This window comes from Hyaloscypha bicolor (assembly GCF_002865645.1).
Source record: "Hyaloscypha bicolor E unplaced genomic scaffold K444scaffold_87, whole genome shotgun sequence".
In the NCBI taxonomy this organism is placed as follows: domain Eukaryota; kingdom Fungi; phylum Ascomycota; class Leotiomycetes; order Helotiales; family Hyaloscyphaceae; genus Hyaloscypha; species Hyaloscypha bicolor.
This window is the reverse complement of record NW_020194589.1, coordinates 2,044,428-2,062,422: the sequence shown is the minus strand read 5'-3', so window position 1 is coordinate 2,062,422 and position 17,995 is coordinate 2,044,428. Positions and strand designations below refer to the sequence as shown.

Genomic DNA, 17,995 nt, shown 5'->3' with positions numbered 1-17,995 from the left:
ACGAGATACAGATTGATGCCGGCATATGAAATGGCCGGGGCCAGAATTGAGGCAGAATCTGCTGGTTTTTAGCATATCGGAATGCTGCTCGTTGGAACAACTGCTCCTGCTACTGCTGGATGGTACTTGGTGGCCATGGCTGGCCAGGCACAGCTTCTGTTTGCCGCTCCTTCATGGACATCGAAGATATTGTAATTCTAGGTCCATGTCTTGTCCGAGGCAGATATTGGCCTTTCCCAGTGGGTTCTCAGCGATGAGCACTCGTCTAGAGTATGTCTTCCCTGCTCAGGGTTCCTCCCCTTCCTCAGTTCTCCATTTCACGAATTTCGTGAACTGTTGCACATTCCTTCACGTCTGATTTGTTTGGTAACCAGCTAATTAGTTACCAGTTGGGATGTTGATTCGGTTCATTGCGAGATCAAAATACGGCAGACCTCTCTGTGTTAACTAAGATGCCATATCAAATGCAAATGCAGTCAAGCACCTTTCACAGATCTCTGACTCGTCACGTTTGCTTGCATCAAATTCTTTGCACAAGCAATGAAGAAACCTTTTTTATTCATGGCCAGAATGACCCAACACAAGCATGTAAGGACGATCTCAGGACAAAACTTTCTGTTCGGCAGAAAGCCACTCAGCGCAGCACAACCTCGATCACACCAAGCTTGTCTTCATATCCCTTATTTATGACGCACAACTTGAAAAGAAAAGTGTAAAGAAAGCCACCAAGGAATTCGCCTCCCAATGCATGCTTACTCCATCCTAACGAGGTAACTCTCAACCAAAGCCGTGAACAAATATCTCCTGAAAGAAGCGAACGTCATTGTAGAGCAGCAACTTTTGTGTGGACAGATGTAAAGCTTGTCGATTTGAGAAGCACGATATCCGGTGCTAAATTTCGTCAGCATCGGTATAGAGGTAACATCTAAATCCAGAGAATATGAGGCTTACAATAAAGCTTAGAGCCTTCAGGCAATCTTCGTCCTAAGTATGGCAAGCCGGGAAACGGTAGCGAGCTCTAATCTTCTCCTTGAAGCCGGAGCCGAATGAGAAGGCACTCCGAAGCCCAGCTAAAATTGGCTTGAACAGTTTGTTCTCACCAAGTGGGATCGCAGCACTCTTCTGTGTTGCGCTGGCAATACCATTACGAGATGTTTGCTCCGCGAAGGAGGGGCATGCCACCAGATTTCTATTTCCCTCGAGGCATACCCCCGGGACCCGAGCTAATATCTTCTTGCCATAGACCACGCCAAGTGAGAAAATAGACTTGAAACCAGTAACAATCGGCTTGAACAGGTTGCTTGCGCCAAGTGGGGTCGCGGCACTCTTCTGCGTGATTGCAACGACGCTGCCGTTGATCAATGTGGTAATTGTTGAGGGAGCGAGAACGGTTTCGTCGGAGGTTTGGGCGCACGCAAGAGGAACTCCGCCTGGTTGCATGCAGCGCTCCGGTAGCAGCGTTGTAATTGGGTGAGCGGAAGCAGGGACGGAAGTGGTAACAGAAGGAGAGATAGAAGTGGAAGCCGAGGTGGAAACAGCAGATACTGTAATGGTTACAGTTGAGACGGTAATCGTGGTCGTGAAAGGACCCGTGAAGCTTGCATCCGTGGCCCAAAGAGTCTCGATGAGCAGATCGCCAAGAGCGGAGGTTGCGGTATGGGTAGGGCTGGCAGCGAGGATGGTGTAGGTTTGGGTGACAGAGGGAGAACCTGAAGCAACCGAATTGCTCGAGATATCCATAACAGTAGTAGTAACATCAGAGCTTGTGTACTCAGCAGTGGCTGCAGATTCGTCAATAGGAAAATTCCTTGATAATTGCTAGTCCTTCAACTTGCCTTGGAGGGAGAAGAATGAGAGCACCAGGAGCGCGAGTAACCAGTGGAGATTCATCTTGTCGGCTGGCATCAGTCAAAGTTAGCGGATCTAATCCCAGATGAAACGACATCCTCGCTGAGCAAAAGCTGAATGCTCATCGTAACACATATGAGCACACCCGGCAAGGCATTTATCAAGCCCTTGCCTTCCTAGCATTGTCATACCCGCAAAGTAGGTATGTGCATGCGAATGACTCGCACTTGGGAGCTCAAGGGGCTAGAAGCAGTTCGGAGGAGGATATGCTGGTATAAAGCAACGAGGAGATCCGTACCTTGTCTATTTACTCGTCTGGAGTAGATTCGAAGCAACGAGTCGGTGGTGCGAAGGCAGAAATCGAGGACAGTACGAGGGTGGCAACAGCGATGTGGTCGTGGAGGAGCGTTTGTGTCGAGATCGAGTATATTGGCTCTCTATGAGGGGAAGAGGATCGAAATATGAAGTATTATTGTGTGGGGCTCTTCGCTTCACTCTGAGCCGGAGTCGTCGCCGCTCCAACACACACTGCACAATATACAAAGGACAGAGATCCTAAACTACTTGCCTCCACTCGCCGCTTTGAACATTCAGGGACTGACTAAACCACTTGCTTCACTCCGAGCCAAGATCGACGCCGTTCCAATGCAAACATCACAATCTTCCAAGTGCAAAGTTCAAAGGACAGAGGATTTCAACAAATCCCTGTCTTCAACCTTCAAGAATTAGTTACAGGCTTCACTCCGAGCCAGTGCTGTCCCCTCTTTGCTGCTATCACTCACACGTCAAGAACCATCTACAAGGACAGAGGCTACTTGCCTCTTGGACCTTTTGAGAAGAAGCCACTCGCTACACTCCGAGCCGGTGTCGTCCCCGCTTCGCCGCTATAACGCATACTTCACCAGTAAGTACAAAGGACAACGGCTACCTGCCTCCCTTGGAGCTACCAAACCCCGCTTTCCTTTGAGCTACAAAGTCTCCGATCAACGAACGTCTCTCACCGTCAAAGCTCCCCGGTAGTCAAAGCCCCCCGAGTCTCGAGACCCTCGAAGTCTTTCGCAATCACTTGGAAAGCAATACTAGAAAGAACATCTCGGAAGGGAAGCAGATTCAGAACCTTGAAAAGGATCATCACACACCTGAGCAGCGTAAGTGCATCACCACCCTTGTTGGAGTGCTCAAGCTAATGCTGTGGATACAGACCAGCATAATCGCAAAAGGGGCAGCATGTCAGGCATGACTGTTTACAATAGAGTAAGTAAAGACTCCCCTGCCGTTTTCATCACCACAGTCGCGTCCACCAACACCGCACCCACATTACCGTGGTGCTCCCGGTCATGGTTTGAGAGGAACCCGCGTTAATTTAAGGCTTCTGCAGATTGACCGGCACGGCCGTGAACACCCATATCAGCCGACCAAACAGGTTAGCGGGAGGTTCTTGAACACAAGAGGGAACACACCAGCTGGTGTTTCGGAAAAAGAGTACATACGAGCATATAATCGCGCGCACTCACGCGTGTATAAGGCCGAGGGATACGATGCTGCCAACGATGCAATGGACAACGGCAGCGTGCGGGATGATGCGGTAGAGGAACTCATCAAGGCTGGCTTGTTGAGCGCCAATTTTGTCGATAATGATGTTTAAGGTTCTTGATATGTGCCAGAACAAGAACTAGGAAAGATGAGTTGCCAGGGCATCAAAGAAGATTCGTTGGCTGTGTATAGTTTTGCGAACAAACTCCTGGGTAAACCTCTCATGGATCTAATCGGCCAGTGGTCCACTGCCTGCAAACATCTCAAGGCTAGACAGTTTCTATTATCGTAAGCTTCAAGTGAGAGCTAGGGTACTTCCACACCTCGTAAGCTAGTATAAAGTTATTACGCTTGCGGGCATCTCTCGAGTGGCAGTGCTCAATAGAGCGCTGGTGGTGCAGACTTCTGCCAATATCTGGCGTAATAAATCAAAGAATGTTGTCTGAAACCAACAATTGAAATATCAGAAGTTTGGCAAGGCATCTAAGTCTTCAACTAAAAAGTGCTCGCAATAACTATCAGCCGCCCGATGATGCTTTGTTGCACTTGTCAAACACGAAACCTTCAAACCCATGTCTGCAATTCAATACTCCACGCACAGCACAAAAGTGTTCTCCTCCGCATAAATGTCTTGCAACTAGCAATTGCTTTCAGTCCTAGTCTGGAAAGCATGTTGGCCCAGACACGCAATAGTAAACTTGGGATTCTTCGATGCCCATCAATATTATGACGTGTCAAGATGCGCATTCCTTCTGTTCCAAACTTCTAAATAGCTACTTCAAGCTGCTCAATCAAATTTACATGAAGCACTGCAACGAAACTCGATGTGGCCTCAAGATGGACAACAGGTATCGAGCTGTTTGCAGGTGTTTCTTGTATTGAGTCGAGCACTAGTCAGACCCATGGGAAAGTTGGAAACAATCATAGACAAGGCATTTTATTACGCTCTCTGGGGACACTTCCGAGAGGCGAATAAAAAGACAAAATCATGATCTCATTTGCTACAGTGAGCCGCATTCTGCCTTTGTCAATACTGTAAGGCAATGCGAGAGCGTGGGTGGTGCCACATTTTGCTTGCGAGACATTAAATGAAGGTGACTCTGTGTGACTTGAGGCAGGGAAGGAGCTGGCGATGTGGCCGCAGGGGGAGCGAGTGAAAGACCAGAAGAAGGGAGACTTCTACCCCCAGAGACAGGGACAGAAACAGAGAATAAGGAGGAGGGAATGTGTTTAAGATCGGAGGGCATGTCTGTGTGATGGTAGTTGCGAATGACAGAAGGCCAGCAGGAGCAGTCATGCGAGTGGCGTCGCTGACTAACTGGGGCCTTGGCACTGACAAGGGCACTGGTGCCCCGCGACGTTCAATAGCTGTGCATCAAGCTCGCATCGTGCACAAGCAGTTCTACTACCAGTCGTTAGACGTCTTGCTATCCTAATTCCAGAAAGTCGACAATGGCGTGGCCATATCCGTGAGAAGTCTAGTACTCTGCTTACAAAAATTCCAGTACCCAGAAGCCGGAGGATGTCCAATAGTCCTCCCAGAGCGAACGTTAAGGCAACTACACCGCAGTCGAGCATAGCTGCAAGTCGTCCTGAAGTCTCAAAGTTAGGGCTACAAAGTCTAGATTCGAAGCACGCTTCAAACTTACTAACAACGCTGCGCATCTCTATCTGCCACAATGTCCGACCCCAAAAGCCCAGGGCCTCGTCTGTCGAAGGCAATAACCGCGATACGAGTTGGAGAGCAGGAATATCCTCTTCTCGACATACGTTCAACTGGAGACCTCATACTAGATGTTTCGTTCAAGAACACAACTGAATGTACCAAGTCGATCCCCAAAGACGCCCTCCGAGAGCTGCGAAGCAAAAAGTTGCCTATTCCGTCACCAAGGATCTTTTACAGAGTTCGACTGGAGACGTTGAAGAAGCATTCTGAATATTTTCGTACTCTCCTTACGCCCCCATTTGCAGAGGGAGTATTGGTAAAAGAATCGCTCTTGCGTCTCTCAAAGTTAAATCAAAACCCTACGGAGGTCGAAGCAGAACAGCTTCCAAGAGTCAGGATCGTGGATGACGACACCGCCACCAAAACAATAGGCAGGGAAATGATCTTCGGAGATCTTCTTCAAGTGCTCCATGGAGCCGTGAGTTGTAACCGTTGAACGTGGTTTGGCCAAGCTAATTCTCTCAGAGCCCACTGACAACCCCATTTACGACTCACTGTCTGACCGTGCTGGTAATCATGGCTGATCGATTCAGCTTACTCCCATTCCTTACCCGCCACTTCCAGAAGAATCTTCTTAGCCACAAATATCAGATCTCTCAGGACAAAAATGGGGAGGAAACTTTACGACAAAAGGTCTTGATCCAATTCCACACTGATCATGGCGTCAGATTTGCCGCAGCCACGAAGGAGTTGATACTAAGGGGGTCGTTTCGATGGGGCGGGAATTATGATATGAGTGGCGAATGTCAGACAATTTGGTGGGATTTACCACATAATTTAGAAGGGAAGAATACTCTCTCAAATTGGGTTTTCAAATTCTAACTACCTGTAGCCGAATGTGCTTACCGCCGAACATGCGTCCTTCGCACAATAGCCTCGATTCAGAGTCAATTTCTCGCAATATATTCTTCCTCCTGGGACCGCCAGTGCAAGCTGGGCTACGACAGCAGCGCTGCATGTGACTCGTTCCAGTTGGGTGAAATGGTGAAGTTCCTCACCAAGAAAGGTCTCCTCTCCTTGATCCCTTTTCAAAGTGTTTCGCCAGAGGACTCTGAGTATATTTGGCCTGAAGCTTACAGTGGGGATGTCGATTACCTTATCAATATGCTTCGTCAATGCCCCTCATACCAGATTGATCACAACCACGGCAGATGGTAAGCATAATGGGATTTCCTAGATTCCTTGCTCTTGTTTCTTAAATGACTCCCCCTCCATCTCCTACATCCCAAAAGAGCATACGTTACTTCCCCAAGACACTCTGAATTGGGAATTCGCTAACCATTCTGTTATCCAGTGGGCTTCGCACAAAGCTTTTGCCAGCACTTGATTTTAGTATGCTCGTTTCCTATTCTTTCGCCCCTCCTATCTAAACACCCCTCCTATCATGCCACTTTCATACCGCACTCTCCCCTGAAAGTCAAAACTATTCACGTGTAATTTTTACTGAAAGTAATACTGACACAGATTGTGTTCAGTAAAGAGCTGCATAGACAGTGGTCTAGGCATTCGACTTACCGCCTCAAAGAATGGACCGGTCTTCGACTCCTGGATTCCTCCGCCAGCCCCTAAACAGCCCTTCTATGTAGCTGATGAAAAAGGCGAAGATGTCGACATCGCTGGCGGAACTCACAAGGAGTTCCAATTTGCACTGGTGAGACCGAAGATGGTCTGGGGTACTGGCAACAATTCAAATGTGGAGAGATCTGCCAAAGGCTTGTTCACTGCAGAGCGGTGGGATTGGATTACTGAGCCCGAGAGCAGTGGTAAAAGCGGTCAGTCTGAGTATGTCCATTCGTCCCTAAAGGCCGTATTGATGATGTGCAGTAGGTATTGGTGTCCGACCCTTATGAGCACCATGATTTGCCGGCTATTATGAGGAAACGTTTAACGACGGGAGACGAACATGAGACCGGCAAGAAAGAGGATCTTAGAGCAGTCCCGTGATGAATGTATATTACGTCTTTTCCCATCGAGGTGCTACTGGCCACTACATTAAGGCAACTCGACAAGGTTCCATAAATTAAACTCACCAAGAACAAAACACTCCGCATAGAAGTCCATGTAAATAGTTCAATTCAACGCGTTCATATGTACCATTGTCATCCTTGGCCTGGTGATCAACTAGCTCTCAATCCATTTCCGGTCGCCGTCCACGATTGCCAAGAACACCAACACATCACAAAATCCTTTAAAGCAAATGCCCTAGTAACCATACCCTCCTCCAGGCTGCCCAGGCGGGTATTGATAGCCTGGTCCATAAGGTGGCTGACCATAAGGCGGTTGAGGGGGTGGCGGACCACCTGGAAAGCCACCAGGAGGAGGACCTTGGGACCAGCCTTGTCCATACGGTGGTTGGCCATAGGGAGGTTGTGGTGGTGGCGCACCATGGGGTGGCTGTTCCACGGGATAAGGAGCGTGCTGGTAACCTCCCTGAGGGCCACCGTAACCCTGCCGATAATCCGAGGGAGGAGGACCGCTTTGGTACTGGCCGTGTGCTGGTTCGGGACTCAGATATCCACCATGAGGCATGTCATTAGAGCTTCCTGGGCGCTGAGGAACATTCTGGTATCCGAAATTGGGGGAGTGCGGTGGCTTATGTGGAGAACCGGGCTGCGGAGAAGATGTCATGTAAGAAGAAGAGGGATTTCCATCGGTGCCTTCCAGTGCTCCGAGATCACGGCTTTGAATCTCGGTCCAGATTGATCCGGAAGTCTTGCCATGACCACCAAGCGCTCCGTGAGAGTGACCAATATCTCTTTCGCCAGATGTCTTGTGATTGTGTCCTGCTCGAACAGAAGAAGAGCTGAGGATACTGTTCAGATTGTGAGCGTCAGGTTGCTCCTCAACCCATTTCCGGACTGTGTTGAACATGTTCCTATGGAGTTCAAGGCTCTCATCTCGTAAAGCTGGGTGATGGAAGGCGCGAAGAATATCATTCATGACCTCGTCGACTGGCACGCCAGGGTGTTCCCATGCATAGAGGACACGCCTAAGATAAGTCAACTGTTAGATAGCACTTAACATCCGAATGAATGGATTGCTTACGGTGCGGCATATTGCAAAATGGTTGTTGCAACCCTTCCAGCAAGCCCATTCAGCTTGTTCGAGAAGTGATCCTTTGAGAGCATAGAATGAGTTGGATTGGTGCAGTGAGGATCCTCCCAAGGCTCGAACTGCTGTTTGGCACTTGGGCAAGGTCAGCAAGTCCAAGATTGAGGATTAGGTGGGCAAAATTACCTAGCTTCCACGACGGTCGAAGAGCCTTCCTTCAGGCTCTTAGACACTGCATCAATGATAGGCCGAACGAAGGGGGCCAGCAATGATAAGATGAACAGTGTGAGCGTCTCACTAATCTTCTCAATCAGCGACTCCAGTCCCGGGATTTTGGCAATGGTTGCATTGATCGCTTTAACAACGCGATCTCTAAACTCCAGGATTGGATAGATCTGCTTAGCAGTCTTCACCGGGTCGAAGTGAGAACTCATACCTGGAACTCCAGGGCCAGCGGGACCACCAGTGCTACCGGGAGGACCCATGAATTGAGTATTGACACTAGCCCGTGATGTGGAATTCTCATACTCCTGTGCAGCGGATCGGCTTTGGAGGTCTCTAGCTTGATCTGCCAGCCCGCCCCCCATTCCAGGCACTTGGGAAATGAGGTTGACAAAGTCCTGACCACCCCCAAATAGACCACGTTGACCGCCGGATTGAGCCTGTTCGGCGTTTTTAAGAGCAATATCCATTTCCTCGACCTCTGATTGTTGGAAGTGGTCCGTAGCCTCTCCCAAAACCGAATGCAAGAAATCGACAGCGCCAAATGTGCCTGTGACAAGCGGGTAGATGTGGCGGCCTTATTTTTGATCAATCTCTTGCTGTCAACAAAACGGAGAGGGGGAAGACTGACCCCGGACATTGATCTCAGTAGCAACGCCACAATGAGGGAAGACATCCCGGTATCCAAGCTCACGAAGTGCAAGTTCACAATAGTTTGTATGAGCCCCAAAATCTTCCATGGTGTGCAAGCCTTGGCCAAGGCAACTTCTAGTGTCAGCAGAGAATGAGAGGAGCCGTGATATTTCACTTACCGTAAAGCCTCGCATAAATCGACTTCCTTGCCCCTTGAACTACCAGAACCATTTGTGTAGACTCTACCTATTCGTCGAGGTAGTATCAGTGACCACTTCGTAGTGTTGTTAATCGAAAAGTGGGTTTGCGGCCCAGAAAGGACGTACCAAAATGAATGCTTCGAGTAAAACTAAATTTGACATAACCTGCACTCGTAGCCCAGCCGCCTTCTCTAGCAATGTAATTCTTCTACACAGCAAGTTAGTGCTATAAAATCGAGAAATTCGAAGGAACTGAGAGCATTGAAGTTGTCTTTGCTCCAATAAGCAAGCAGAAGCAAGTCACAACATCGCGGGTGAGATCTGCCAAACTCTTGGCTGGCATAGATCAACGTACAGAACAAACTTACCATGCCTGTTTGAGGATCAATCTCAAGCTCGATGGGCTGAATCAGGCCTCGAAGGCGAGGATCATACTGCCTTGCATCCTTATTGTCTGCATAATCCTTTGGGTTGTCGATGTGTTCCTCGGGTCTATAGGCCCCAAGGCGTTCGTCAGTTACTGTTCAATCTCGAAGTCAGCATAAACTTGCTACGAAACGCGAATAGGCCATATCTCTTGGAGCGTTTGAGAAGAGCTAAGCAAGACGTTCTAAATAGGGGAGAAGCTTGAGAACATATTACCCTCAAATTCCTCAGTCGCATAACCAAAAGACAAGAAGCTTAGCACCCAGACCTAAGAAGTGTAAGCAAAACCTCATGCTGAAGTTGACGAAGGACAGACCAGAATGCGAATGGTTGGGGCTGAGACGCCTTTCAGGCTACCAACATCAACAGCCTGACTGTAGCTGTACGATCATAAAGTCAGCATTGCTTTAATCATTGTGCCACAAATGCAATAAACTTAAAGAGGAGAAAATTAGAGGTGAGAAGATGCATACTCTCTCAACCAGTTGCCAAAATAGACTCTTTTTACCATCATCGAAGTCCACTTGTGGCCCTTGATGAAAGCGATGGTTTTGAGCATATCCTCAATGTCCGTAACGATGTCAGCTACGAACGATGATAAGTTTGCGGCACCGCTCACCTCCATGTCTGAAGTTGAGCCCTTCAATCTGAGCTATGCTGGGTATATTGCCTGCCCCAAACGCCGCAACGGGCGACGGTAGGAACGCAAGCAGTAAGAGAGACACTAGGACCAAGGATCCGACGTTGAATGGAGGGTTTGCCATCTTGTAACGGAAGCTGTGGGGGAGAGGTTGCTCTGAATTACTTATGGAGCAAAGGGAGAAGAGAGCTCGAGGTCAAACCAAATCACAGGCAGCGATATCCTCAGTGGCGTCGAGCTCGACGAAGAGGTGTTGGTGGATATGAAGGGGAGCAATTGCCAGATCCGTGACCGAGGGGCATTTATTCACCAAAGCAACAACAAGTGTGAGTTGAGTGTGAGTGTGAAGTCTCAGCCACAATCACTTGGCTGAAAATGCCAACCAACCAGCACCGCCCCGATCAGTCGCAGCTGCGGGGCTTAAAATCTGATATACAGTACCCTGCTGTGTTATCAGTAAATCTGATATGCTCGCTCCACCCGCCGCATTAAGTTGGCCAATTAGTCGATGGGAATCACACAGCCTATTGACGTCGCTATTTACGCTGCTATCGCTATCGCCGTCGCTCCCTAAAGTACCCTGAATACCCTTAACGCTGCCACCTTTTAGCGAGGGTATCGCGATCTATGCTATAAACTTATATACTTCCATGCATTACTCATATGTTTTATTTTCACAGTTTAAATATACTTTTAGTAAGGTTTTTATTAAAGTTCTATAGATTTTGAGAAACAGGAATAGCTATGGAGGTCAAGGCCATAAGTCTTGTGACTAACCAGGGCCGTTGCCCGGCAGCAAGGGAAGCACTATAACTATAGGGCCTTGTTACAATAAAACGTTATTGTTGTATTGTAATAATAATATATAGATAGATTAAGAGGAAAGAAGGGGTGGCACAGGTGGCCAAAGCTTAAATACAGTGAGTGTGGTTACGTGAGCCCGCACGTGACCACTGACACGCAATTGCCATGCAACAGGCCTCATAGGCTTTCCCTGGCCAAAATATAGCGCACAGGCCCTATAACTATCGCTAAACCTACTCTTCCTGCAGGCTATGGAGCCTGTAAGGTTCATCGCATTAATTAATTGGCTAGCTTAATGCGGCGGGTGGAGAAGGCATGTCAGATTTACTGAGAACACAGCGGGGTCTATCAGATTTTAGGCTAGCTGGGGTGAGGTGATGATCCGCATTGCACGTGATTCTTGCCAAGCCTCAAAATCTGTCGTCCGTGCTCTGCGACATCCCTGTCGATTGTGGCGTTGGAACCACGGCTCGGCCGGAGCAGATTCGTGAAATCTCCTGAGCCTGAGCCCTTCCTCACGCGTTAAGTTGCGCTGACCGCAAGACAAGACTTACCAACGAGTCGCCTTGGCCCTGATAAATCCGTCTTCCTCTGCAAATAGCCCCTTCCTGTCCATCCTGTCCCGCGCTTTGTTTTGCTGGAGTCGTACCAATTGCACTCTCCTCACTGGATCTCCTCCGAAGCAGTTCGATCCCCTCCTTCAGAAACACAACCTTCTGAGACGTCGTTTCTTACCCAAGAACCACCACCATGTCGCCCTCGCGGACTCTGCCAACATTCCTGCAGGCCGAGGTTGCAGCTCACAACTCCGCCAAAAGCTGCTATGTTACCATGGGGAATCGGGTCTTCGACGTGACAGGCTTCATCGACAGCCACCCAGGCGGTGGGGAGCTGGTGCTGGAATATGGAGGGAAGGATATCACCGAGATATTGAAGGACGAGGCTTCGCACACGCACTCGGAAGCCGCATATGAAGTGCTCGACGATTCCCTCGTAGGCTTTATGGCCACCCGGAAAGTGATCGATACAGCCGTGAAAAACACGCACGCGGACCCGATTGTACCTCTACCACCAACGCAGGAGAGGCTGGACGAGTTGAAGGAGAACGGCGCTACCAGCAAAATTCCTGTGTACGCAACTACAGGACTGTCGTCTGCCGAGGACCTATCCAAGGAGACGGATCTCATTGACGATTACAAAACTTACAAGTTCCTCGACCTAAACAAGCCTCTCCTCATGCAAGTATGGTTTGGCGGGTTCAGCAAAGATTTCTATCTGGAGCAAGTTCACCGACCCCGCCATTACAAGGGAGGAGAATCGGCCCCATTATTTGGCAACTTCCTCGAGCCTCTCTCTAAGACCCCGTGGTGGGTTATACCTGTGGTCTGGTTGCCACCTGTGTCGTATGGAACATATATTGCCAGGGCAGGCTGTTCAAGTTTAGGAGAAGAAGTGGCTTACTGGTTTCTCGGACTTTTCCTTTGGACATTGGTGGAATACATTCTACACAGATTTTTATTTCATCTTGACGGGCAAGTTCAAAAGTTCTCTCTCGCTGGACGCTATTGACTCCGTGCAGTTTCCTTCCCAACAACCGTGTTGCCATTACCCTTCACTTCCTTCTTCACGGCATTCATCACTACCTGCCAATGGACAAGTTAAGGCTGGTTATGCCGCCAACTCTTTTCCTTGCCCTCGCCACCCCGTTCTGGAAACTCGCACACTTTGTTTTCTACTGGAATTGGTCGGTTGCCACAGCGGTGTTTTGCGGAGGGATATTCGGCTACATTTGCTACGACTTGACGCATTACTTCCTCCACCACCGAACCTTGCCTTCGTACTGGAGGGAATTGAAGAAATATCATCTTCAACACCACTTCATGGATTACGAGAATGGTTTTGGTGTAACGTCGAGGTTCTGGGATGTCATCTTCGGCACACAGCTTGCGCCACCTCCAACCAAGACCCTGTAGAGCCGGCTCGTACACAATAACGAGGGGGCCGTTTCAGTAGATAGGCAAGATGTGACAAGGTATAAGGAGATTCGCATTTGGTGGCGTTGCTGGATGGTTTTGGAACTGATTTGGAAAATACACGACCCTGTACTTAGTAGGCTGGCCCGTCGAGCGGGGCTATAATAGTTAATCACATTCAATTCAATTCCTTCTATGTCAAAATGCTTGCCTGCCTACTCCTTAAGATTTTCCCAATGTGGCAATTTGGGCTTTTAGGTCACTTTGGAACATTGACCAAGCAGACTACATCATGTGACTACCGCTAGTCTTGAATCTTTGGCTTCTCGAAATCTCTTTTGCAATAACAACAATAACAACGTCGACACCCATCCGCCACCAAACACACCGCCTCGTATCGAATGAGAGGCCAGGTTGTGACATCAGATCTTCTTTGAATTCTACTTACTTCCGACAGCCGGCAGCTATTCAACGAACATCGTCGAGCCTTTGTCGCTCTAGCAAGCAAACTCTACGCCATGTCATCACTTGACGTTGAAGCCCTCTTGGACTCGACTGCGAATGCGACTCCAACCGAGCAGAACGGATCAGCCAAGCCTAAGGATGTAGATGACCGACACAAAAATGAGCGCAATGACCGCCGCGATCGAGAACGAAATCGTGATGCAAGCAGAGACCGCGATCGGGATCGAAAGCGTAGAGACCGCAGCAGGGACAAGGTGCGCAGAGAGAACGGGGATAAAGAGTTGATTGGAACGCCCACAAGCGATCATGGCAGCGCTCATGGGAGTGTCAAGAGTAGGCGCAGAAGCAGAAGTCGAGAAGATGACCGACGACACTCACGCCGCCACAGAGATAGCCCTGACGAGGTCGGTCGCAGAGATGGCGATTTTTATAGAGGAGGCGGCCGTACACGCTCACGCTCTAGGAGCCCGAACAGATATTACCGTCCCCGAGGCGATCGCCGTGATCGAGATGATCTAGAGGGAGCCAAGCCTCGAGAAGACCGACGCAACGGACGGCGAGCAAGTAAAAGCCCAAAGCGGGAAACTACACCACCTCTAACTGAAGATGAACGTGATCGTCGCACGGTCTTCGTTCAACAGCTTGCTGCTCGACTTCGGACTAAAGAACTCATAGCATTTTTTGAAAAAGTCGGCCCCGTTAAGGAAGCTCAAATTGTGAAGGACCGAGTCAGCGGAAGGTCCAAAGGGTACGTCTCCATTTCCAAATCTCCAACTGCCTGACTAAGAAATTCACAGTGTTGGCTACGTTGAGTTCAAGAACGAAGAGTCGGTCCCTGCTGCTATTCAACTCACTGGTCAAAAACTCCTAGGCATTCCAATCATCGCCCAACTCACTGAGGCTGAGAAAAATCGCCAAGTCCGCAACCCCGAAGCCGTGGGAAGTAATCCAAACCAGATTCCGTTCCATCGACTCTATGTGGGTAATATCCATTTCAGCATCACTGAAAGCGATTTACAGAATGTATTTGAACCTTTTGGCGAGCTCGAGTTTGTTCAGCTGCAGAAGGAAGAGCAAGGTCGCAGCCGAGGATATGGCTTTGTCCAGTATGTTATTCCCATACCCCTTTAGTCTATTCGAGCTAACACGGTTTAGATTTCGTGACCCTAACCAGGCTCGTGAAGCTTTAGAAAAGATGAACGGGTTTGATCTTGCTGGTCGCCCAATTCGTGTTGGTCTTGGCAACGATAAGTTTACTCCTGAGTCTACCGCCAGTCTTCTGCAGAGATTCCAAGGGCAGAGCCACCAACAACAATTCCAGGGTTCCGCATTCTCCGGTGCTGGTGGACGTGGTCCTCAAGCAAGCAGCGGAAGCAATTTCGATCGCGGTGGTGGTCGGGACAACGACAAAGGTTCGGGCGGTGCCAGTGCTCTTGATGATACTGACGTCGGCGGCGTGAACTTCAACAACTATAGTCGAGATGCATTGATGAGGAAACTCGCCAGAACGGACGAACCGGCACCTGCTGCTAAGGGCCGTGATGAGAGGCGTGAGATCTTGAAGCCAAAGACCGAGACGAAACCTCTCCCTGTTAACGTCAACATGGCCAGTAGATGTGTAGTCCTGAAGAACATGTTTGACCCTGCAGAGTAAGTTGCCCACTCCGTACTCTTTTCCAAGACCGATACTGACAACTGTCTCCAGGGAAGAAGGTGAAAATTGGGAAAAGGAATTGGAGGATGATGTCCGCGCAGAAGCGGAAGAGAAATATGGCCATGTTGTTCACATTGCTCTAGATCCCAATTCGCAGGGCGACATCTATTTGAAATTCGACCGGGTCCAAGGAGGGGAGAACGCCATCAAGGGTCTTAACGGCAGATACTTTGGTGGTCGGATGATTAGTGCTACTCCTGTTGTGGATGCCGTCTACAGCAGTTTGTTCTCACGCACAAAGGCTATCTAAGATGCTAATCATGGCCTCGTTTACTGGACTCTAGGGTCGTCTCGGGTATGGAATGCATATATTCATTCCAACTATATCTAACAGTGTTTCAGATCTCACCTGGAAGAGCTTTTTGAATTCCGCTTTACCCCTTTTCCTCTGAAACCTGGATCACGTATAGTTCGGGCTCCAGTAAAGCTCTCGATTTCGACCACTTCGCGCACCCTCCGACACCGAGACTCGATACCTCGACCTATTTTCGAGAAGTTCCTGCTGATTCTTTTGATGAGCAGGAGTCCTTCGTCAACAGCGGTCCTCCTTAGGAATTTCGAGCTTGCGTTTTGATTCAGCTGATTGCACATAGGGCTGTTCCCTCGTATAGGGATGACTTCGAATTTCTTGGCTTTCCTCGTTCGTAGCGATTGTTTTTAGGTAGAGAATACAGTGTCGTATTGCCAAAATATTTGATAAAAGAGACCAACAATGCGTTTATGCTTACTTGCAACTTTTGAAATCATTCCGACCCCTTTGCCCTGCCTCTGCTTTTACCGAGGGCTGAAATGTTGCTTTACACTGTGACAGAAGTTTCCTTAATTTCATTTGCGGTATAAAATCCCGCTACACAGCTCTTCCACTTAAGCGGAGATCTGAATGAATGGATTTCCAACATCCGATGAAATCCGGAAGAGCAAGCTATCAGAAAGGGGAGTAATTAATAGAATGGTAAAAGGCCAAAGATTTCCGGACTGGAAAGAGGTAGAATGACCCAGCTGTATTTTGTTCCAAATGCAGTGTCCCATTTTACTTGTAGATCAACTTAAATGCAACTATGCTTCACGTCAGAGTCCAGAAGTTGCATATCGGATGTCGGAGAAACTTTGCTTCCGAAATGAGTCAAGAACACCAACTCTTAACCCCATCCGTGTGTTATGGGCCTCCAGATCACAACAGCATCAACAACAGCAATAGAAAGTGCTTGTATTATAGTCCCAAGACAAAAACGAATACTCTTACATTTCAAAACTGTACGCATTGGAAGAAGTCGATCCAACTGCAGCTTGTTGTCCAGTGTTTTGTCCGATGTGATACCCCCTTGCTTGGTCACTTTCATCAAAGCTAGAGCCCTTGAGATCCAGAATATTGATCCATCTGATTTGAACAACGCTTTGGCAGTTGCTTGAGCTGTAAGGAAGCACTGGAGAGCCTGCCCGGCATCCCATCCGGGTGCAGTGCAAAGACTTGAGACAATGACTCGACGCTTCCTGCCTCTTTCTTGCATATTGGCAATGTTTTGATTTATGGTTGTGCTTCTTGTCGGCTTTGATTTTCTCTTCCTTGCTAGTAATGGGAAAAGAATGAGGTGTTGTGACTCGCTGATGGGCATAGACCGTGCCGGTTCTCCAGACTCTATGAACTGTCAGTAAGTGCTCTTGGAGGTTCACTTCATTGTAATTCTTACCTGTCTTTGATAAGGACTGCGTTATCATTACAAATAGTGTAAATCCGGAGTTTCTGCATGTGGCAGAGAAGAAAGGTCGATCTAGTAACCTTTTTGGACCCAGCAAGGGGGCAACAAAATCTGAACAGATTCCCAACAGCGCTGTTTCCTCGACACTCTTCAGTGTCAATGAATATTTGTTTCCAACTCTTTTTGAAGTTCTGTAGCGCGTGTGGTATCTTTTTTCTGCCTCCATCTGACTGTGGCATAATATCAAGCGTCAGTCAAGCACCGCGGACTGACCAAGATCTGACTTAAGGTAGGTCTAATCATGTCAATGATACTCTCTGCGCTCTTTGTACATCGCACTGACCTGGCTCTGCTCGTGTCTGGATCTTATCCATGCTTACCAACATACTGAAATTGTTCGTCTAGCCGACAACCCTCATAAGGTTGATTGGAATTCTGAGGCATAATTAAAGCGGTAGTGAAATGTTCCTTGCTCCTCGATTGTAAATATCAGCAGTATACTCTTTATCATGTTTGTTTGTCTCCGCAGCTTCATCCCTCCCATGTCAGTGACCGCCTTTGTAGTAGGAAGTCAACGTTGGAACTACGTCCTCACAGCTTGTGGAGGATTTGGGACATCTACGTTTTGTCAGCCTTCTATCAAAGGTAGCCAAGTGTGGCCGCACTCCTTACTTAGTATTCAAACTATTCACGAGGTCGTCCTTCTGCTTGGGCTTGCCTCAGCTCTATAGGCGACACTGGTGAGCAACGAAGAATTGCAAGCGTAAAGAGGAATTATGTAAGCGTACTCACCTCGCCACTGTCAGTACCTGTTCTTCCCAGCTTACTAGAAGTTTGGAATTGCCACTGAGTCTGTCCTTTTCGAAAGAGGCACCTCCCCGACTGAGCCCGTATCGCTTCCGGCATAAAACAGAATAACCTGACAACGTTTGGGTCCGCATTTCGCCTTTAGAGGCTTAATCCAAGAGTTCGAATCAACAACTAGACCCTCCTCGTGTTTGGCCCGTTTGCTCGACCAAGCTAGTTCGTTGTTGTGTCCTCGCGGCCTTACAATTTTTCCAGA

At 48.6% G+C, this 17,995-nt stretch overlaps 7 protein-coding genes across 7 annotated transcripts; 4 read left to right on the top strand and 3 right to left on the bottom strand.

Moving 5' to 3' along the window:
* Window positions 1-524: 524 nt before the first annotated feature.
* Window positions 525-1,807, bottom strand: K444DRAFT_418268 (uncharacterized protein). The gene is made up of 2 exons (XM_024872683.1): window positions 952-1,807; window positions 525-891 (listed from the first exon to the last, which is right to left on the bottom strand). Exon 1 carries the CDS (start codon window positions 1,738-1,740, stop codon window positions 985-987), a length of 756 nt encoding a protein of 251 aa, XP_024735805.1. The 5' UTR covers window positions 1,741-1,807; the 3' UTR covers window positions 525-891; window positions 952-984.
* A 1,268-nt stretch (window positions 1,808-3,075) lies between these two features.
* Window positions 3,076-3,493, top strand: K444DRAFT_630558 (uncharacterized protein; the record flags this gene model as incomplete). Its single annotated transcript, XM_024883231.1, has 2 exons — window positions 3,076-3,102; window positions 3,140-3,493. 2 exons carry the CDS (start codon window positions 3,076-3,078, stop codon window positions 3,491-3,493), a joined length of 381 nt encoding a protein of 126 aa, XP_024735804.1.
* Window positions 3,494-5,060: 1,567 nt separating this feature from the next.
* Window positions 5,061-7,004, top strand: K444DRAFT_653172 (uncharacterized protein; the record flags this gene model as incomplete). Its single annotated transcript, XM_024885863.1, has 6 exons — window positions 5,061-5,525; window positions 5,573-5,852; window positions 5,940-6,261; window positions 6,402-6,439; window positions 6,583-6,879; window positions 6,935-7,004. 6 exons carry the CDS (start codon window positions 5,061-5,063, stop codon window positions 6,955-6,957), a joined length of 1,425 nt encoding a protein of 474 aa, XP_024735803.1. The 3' UTR covers window positions 6,958-7,004.
* Window positions 7,005-7,309: 305 nt separating this feature from the next.
* On the bottom strand, window positions 7,310-10,403 carry K444DRAFT_530847 (Het-C-domain-containing protein; the record flags this gene model as incomplete). The annotated part of the gene is made up of 11 exons (XM_024874927.1): window positions 7,310-8,096; window positions 8,153-8,293; window positions 8,345-8,957; window positions 9,012-9,145; window positions 9,193-9,255; window positions 9,336-9,421; window positions 9,582-9,733; window positions 9,856-9,907; window positions 9,956-10,019; window positions 10,113-10,224; window positions 10,259-10,403. The coding sequence occupies 11 exons, from the start codon at window positions 10,401-10,403 to the stop codon at window positions 7,310-7,312; spliced, it is 2,349 nt and encodes a 782-aa protein (XP_024735802.1).
* A 1,198-nt stretch (window positions 10,404-11,601) lies between these two features.
* Window positions 11,602-13,256, top strand: K444DRAFT_664098 (Inositolphosphorylceramide-B hydroxylase). The gene is made up of 2 exons (XM_024886922.1): window positions 11,602-12,615; window positions 12,663-13,256. The coding sequence occupies exons 1-2, from the start codon at window positions 11,834-11,836 to the stop codon at window positions 13,054-13,056; spliced, it is 1,176 nt and encodes a 391-aa protein (XP_024735801.1). The 5' UTR covers window positions 11,602-11,833; the 3' UTR covers window positions 13,057-13,256.
* A 318-nt stretch (window positions 13,257-13,574) lies between these two features.
* K444DRAFT_531037 (splicing factor, CC1-like protein) lies at window positions 13,575-15,485 on the top strand (the record flags this gene model as incomplete). Its single annotated transcript, XM_024874950.1, has 4 exons — window positions 13,575-14,269; window positions 14,319-14,627; window positions 14,677-15,171; window positions 15,227-15,485. The coding sequence occupies 4 exons, from the start codon at window positions 13,575-13,577 to the stop codon at window positions 15,483-15,485; spliced, it is 1,758 nt and encodes a 585-aa protein (XP_024735800.1).
* An 889-nt stretch (window positions 15,486-16,374) lies between these two features.
* Window positions 16,375-17,376, bottom strand: K444DRAFT_630553 (uncharacterized protein; the record flags this gene model as incomplete). The annotated part of the gene is made up of 3 exons (XM_024883230.1): window positions 16,375-16,871; window positions 16,924-17,162; window positions 17,321-17,376. The coding sequence occupies 3 exons, from the start codon at window positions 17,374-17,376 to the stop codon at window positions 16,375-16,377; spliced, it is 792 nt and encodes a 263-aa protein (XP_024735799.1).
* Between the last annotated feature and the right edge of the window lie 619 nt (window positions 17,377-17,995).

Bases quoted from the DNA above. Each gene is read 5' to 3' on its own strand.
- K444DRAFT_418268 (XM_024872683.1), bottom strand. From the start codon at position 1,740: ATGGATATCTCGAGCAATTCGGTTGCTTCAGGTTCTCCCTCTGTCACC.
- K444DRAFT_664098 (XM_024886922.1), top strand. From the start codon at position 11,834: ATGTCGCCCTCGCGGACTCTGCCAACATTCCTGCAGGCCGAGGTTGCA. The intron at 12,616-12,662 runs GCAAGTTCAAAA...GACTCCGTGCAG, and splicing joins TTTTTATTTCATCTTGACGG to TTTCCTTCCCAACAACCGTG.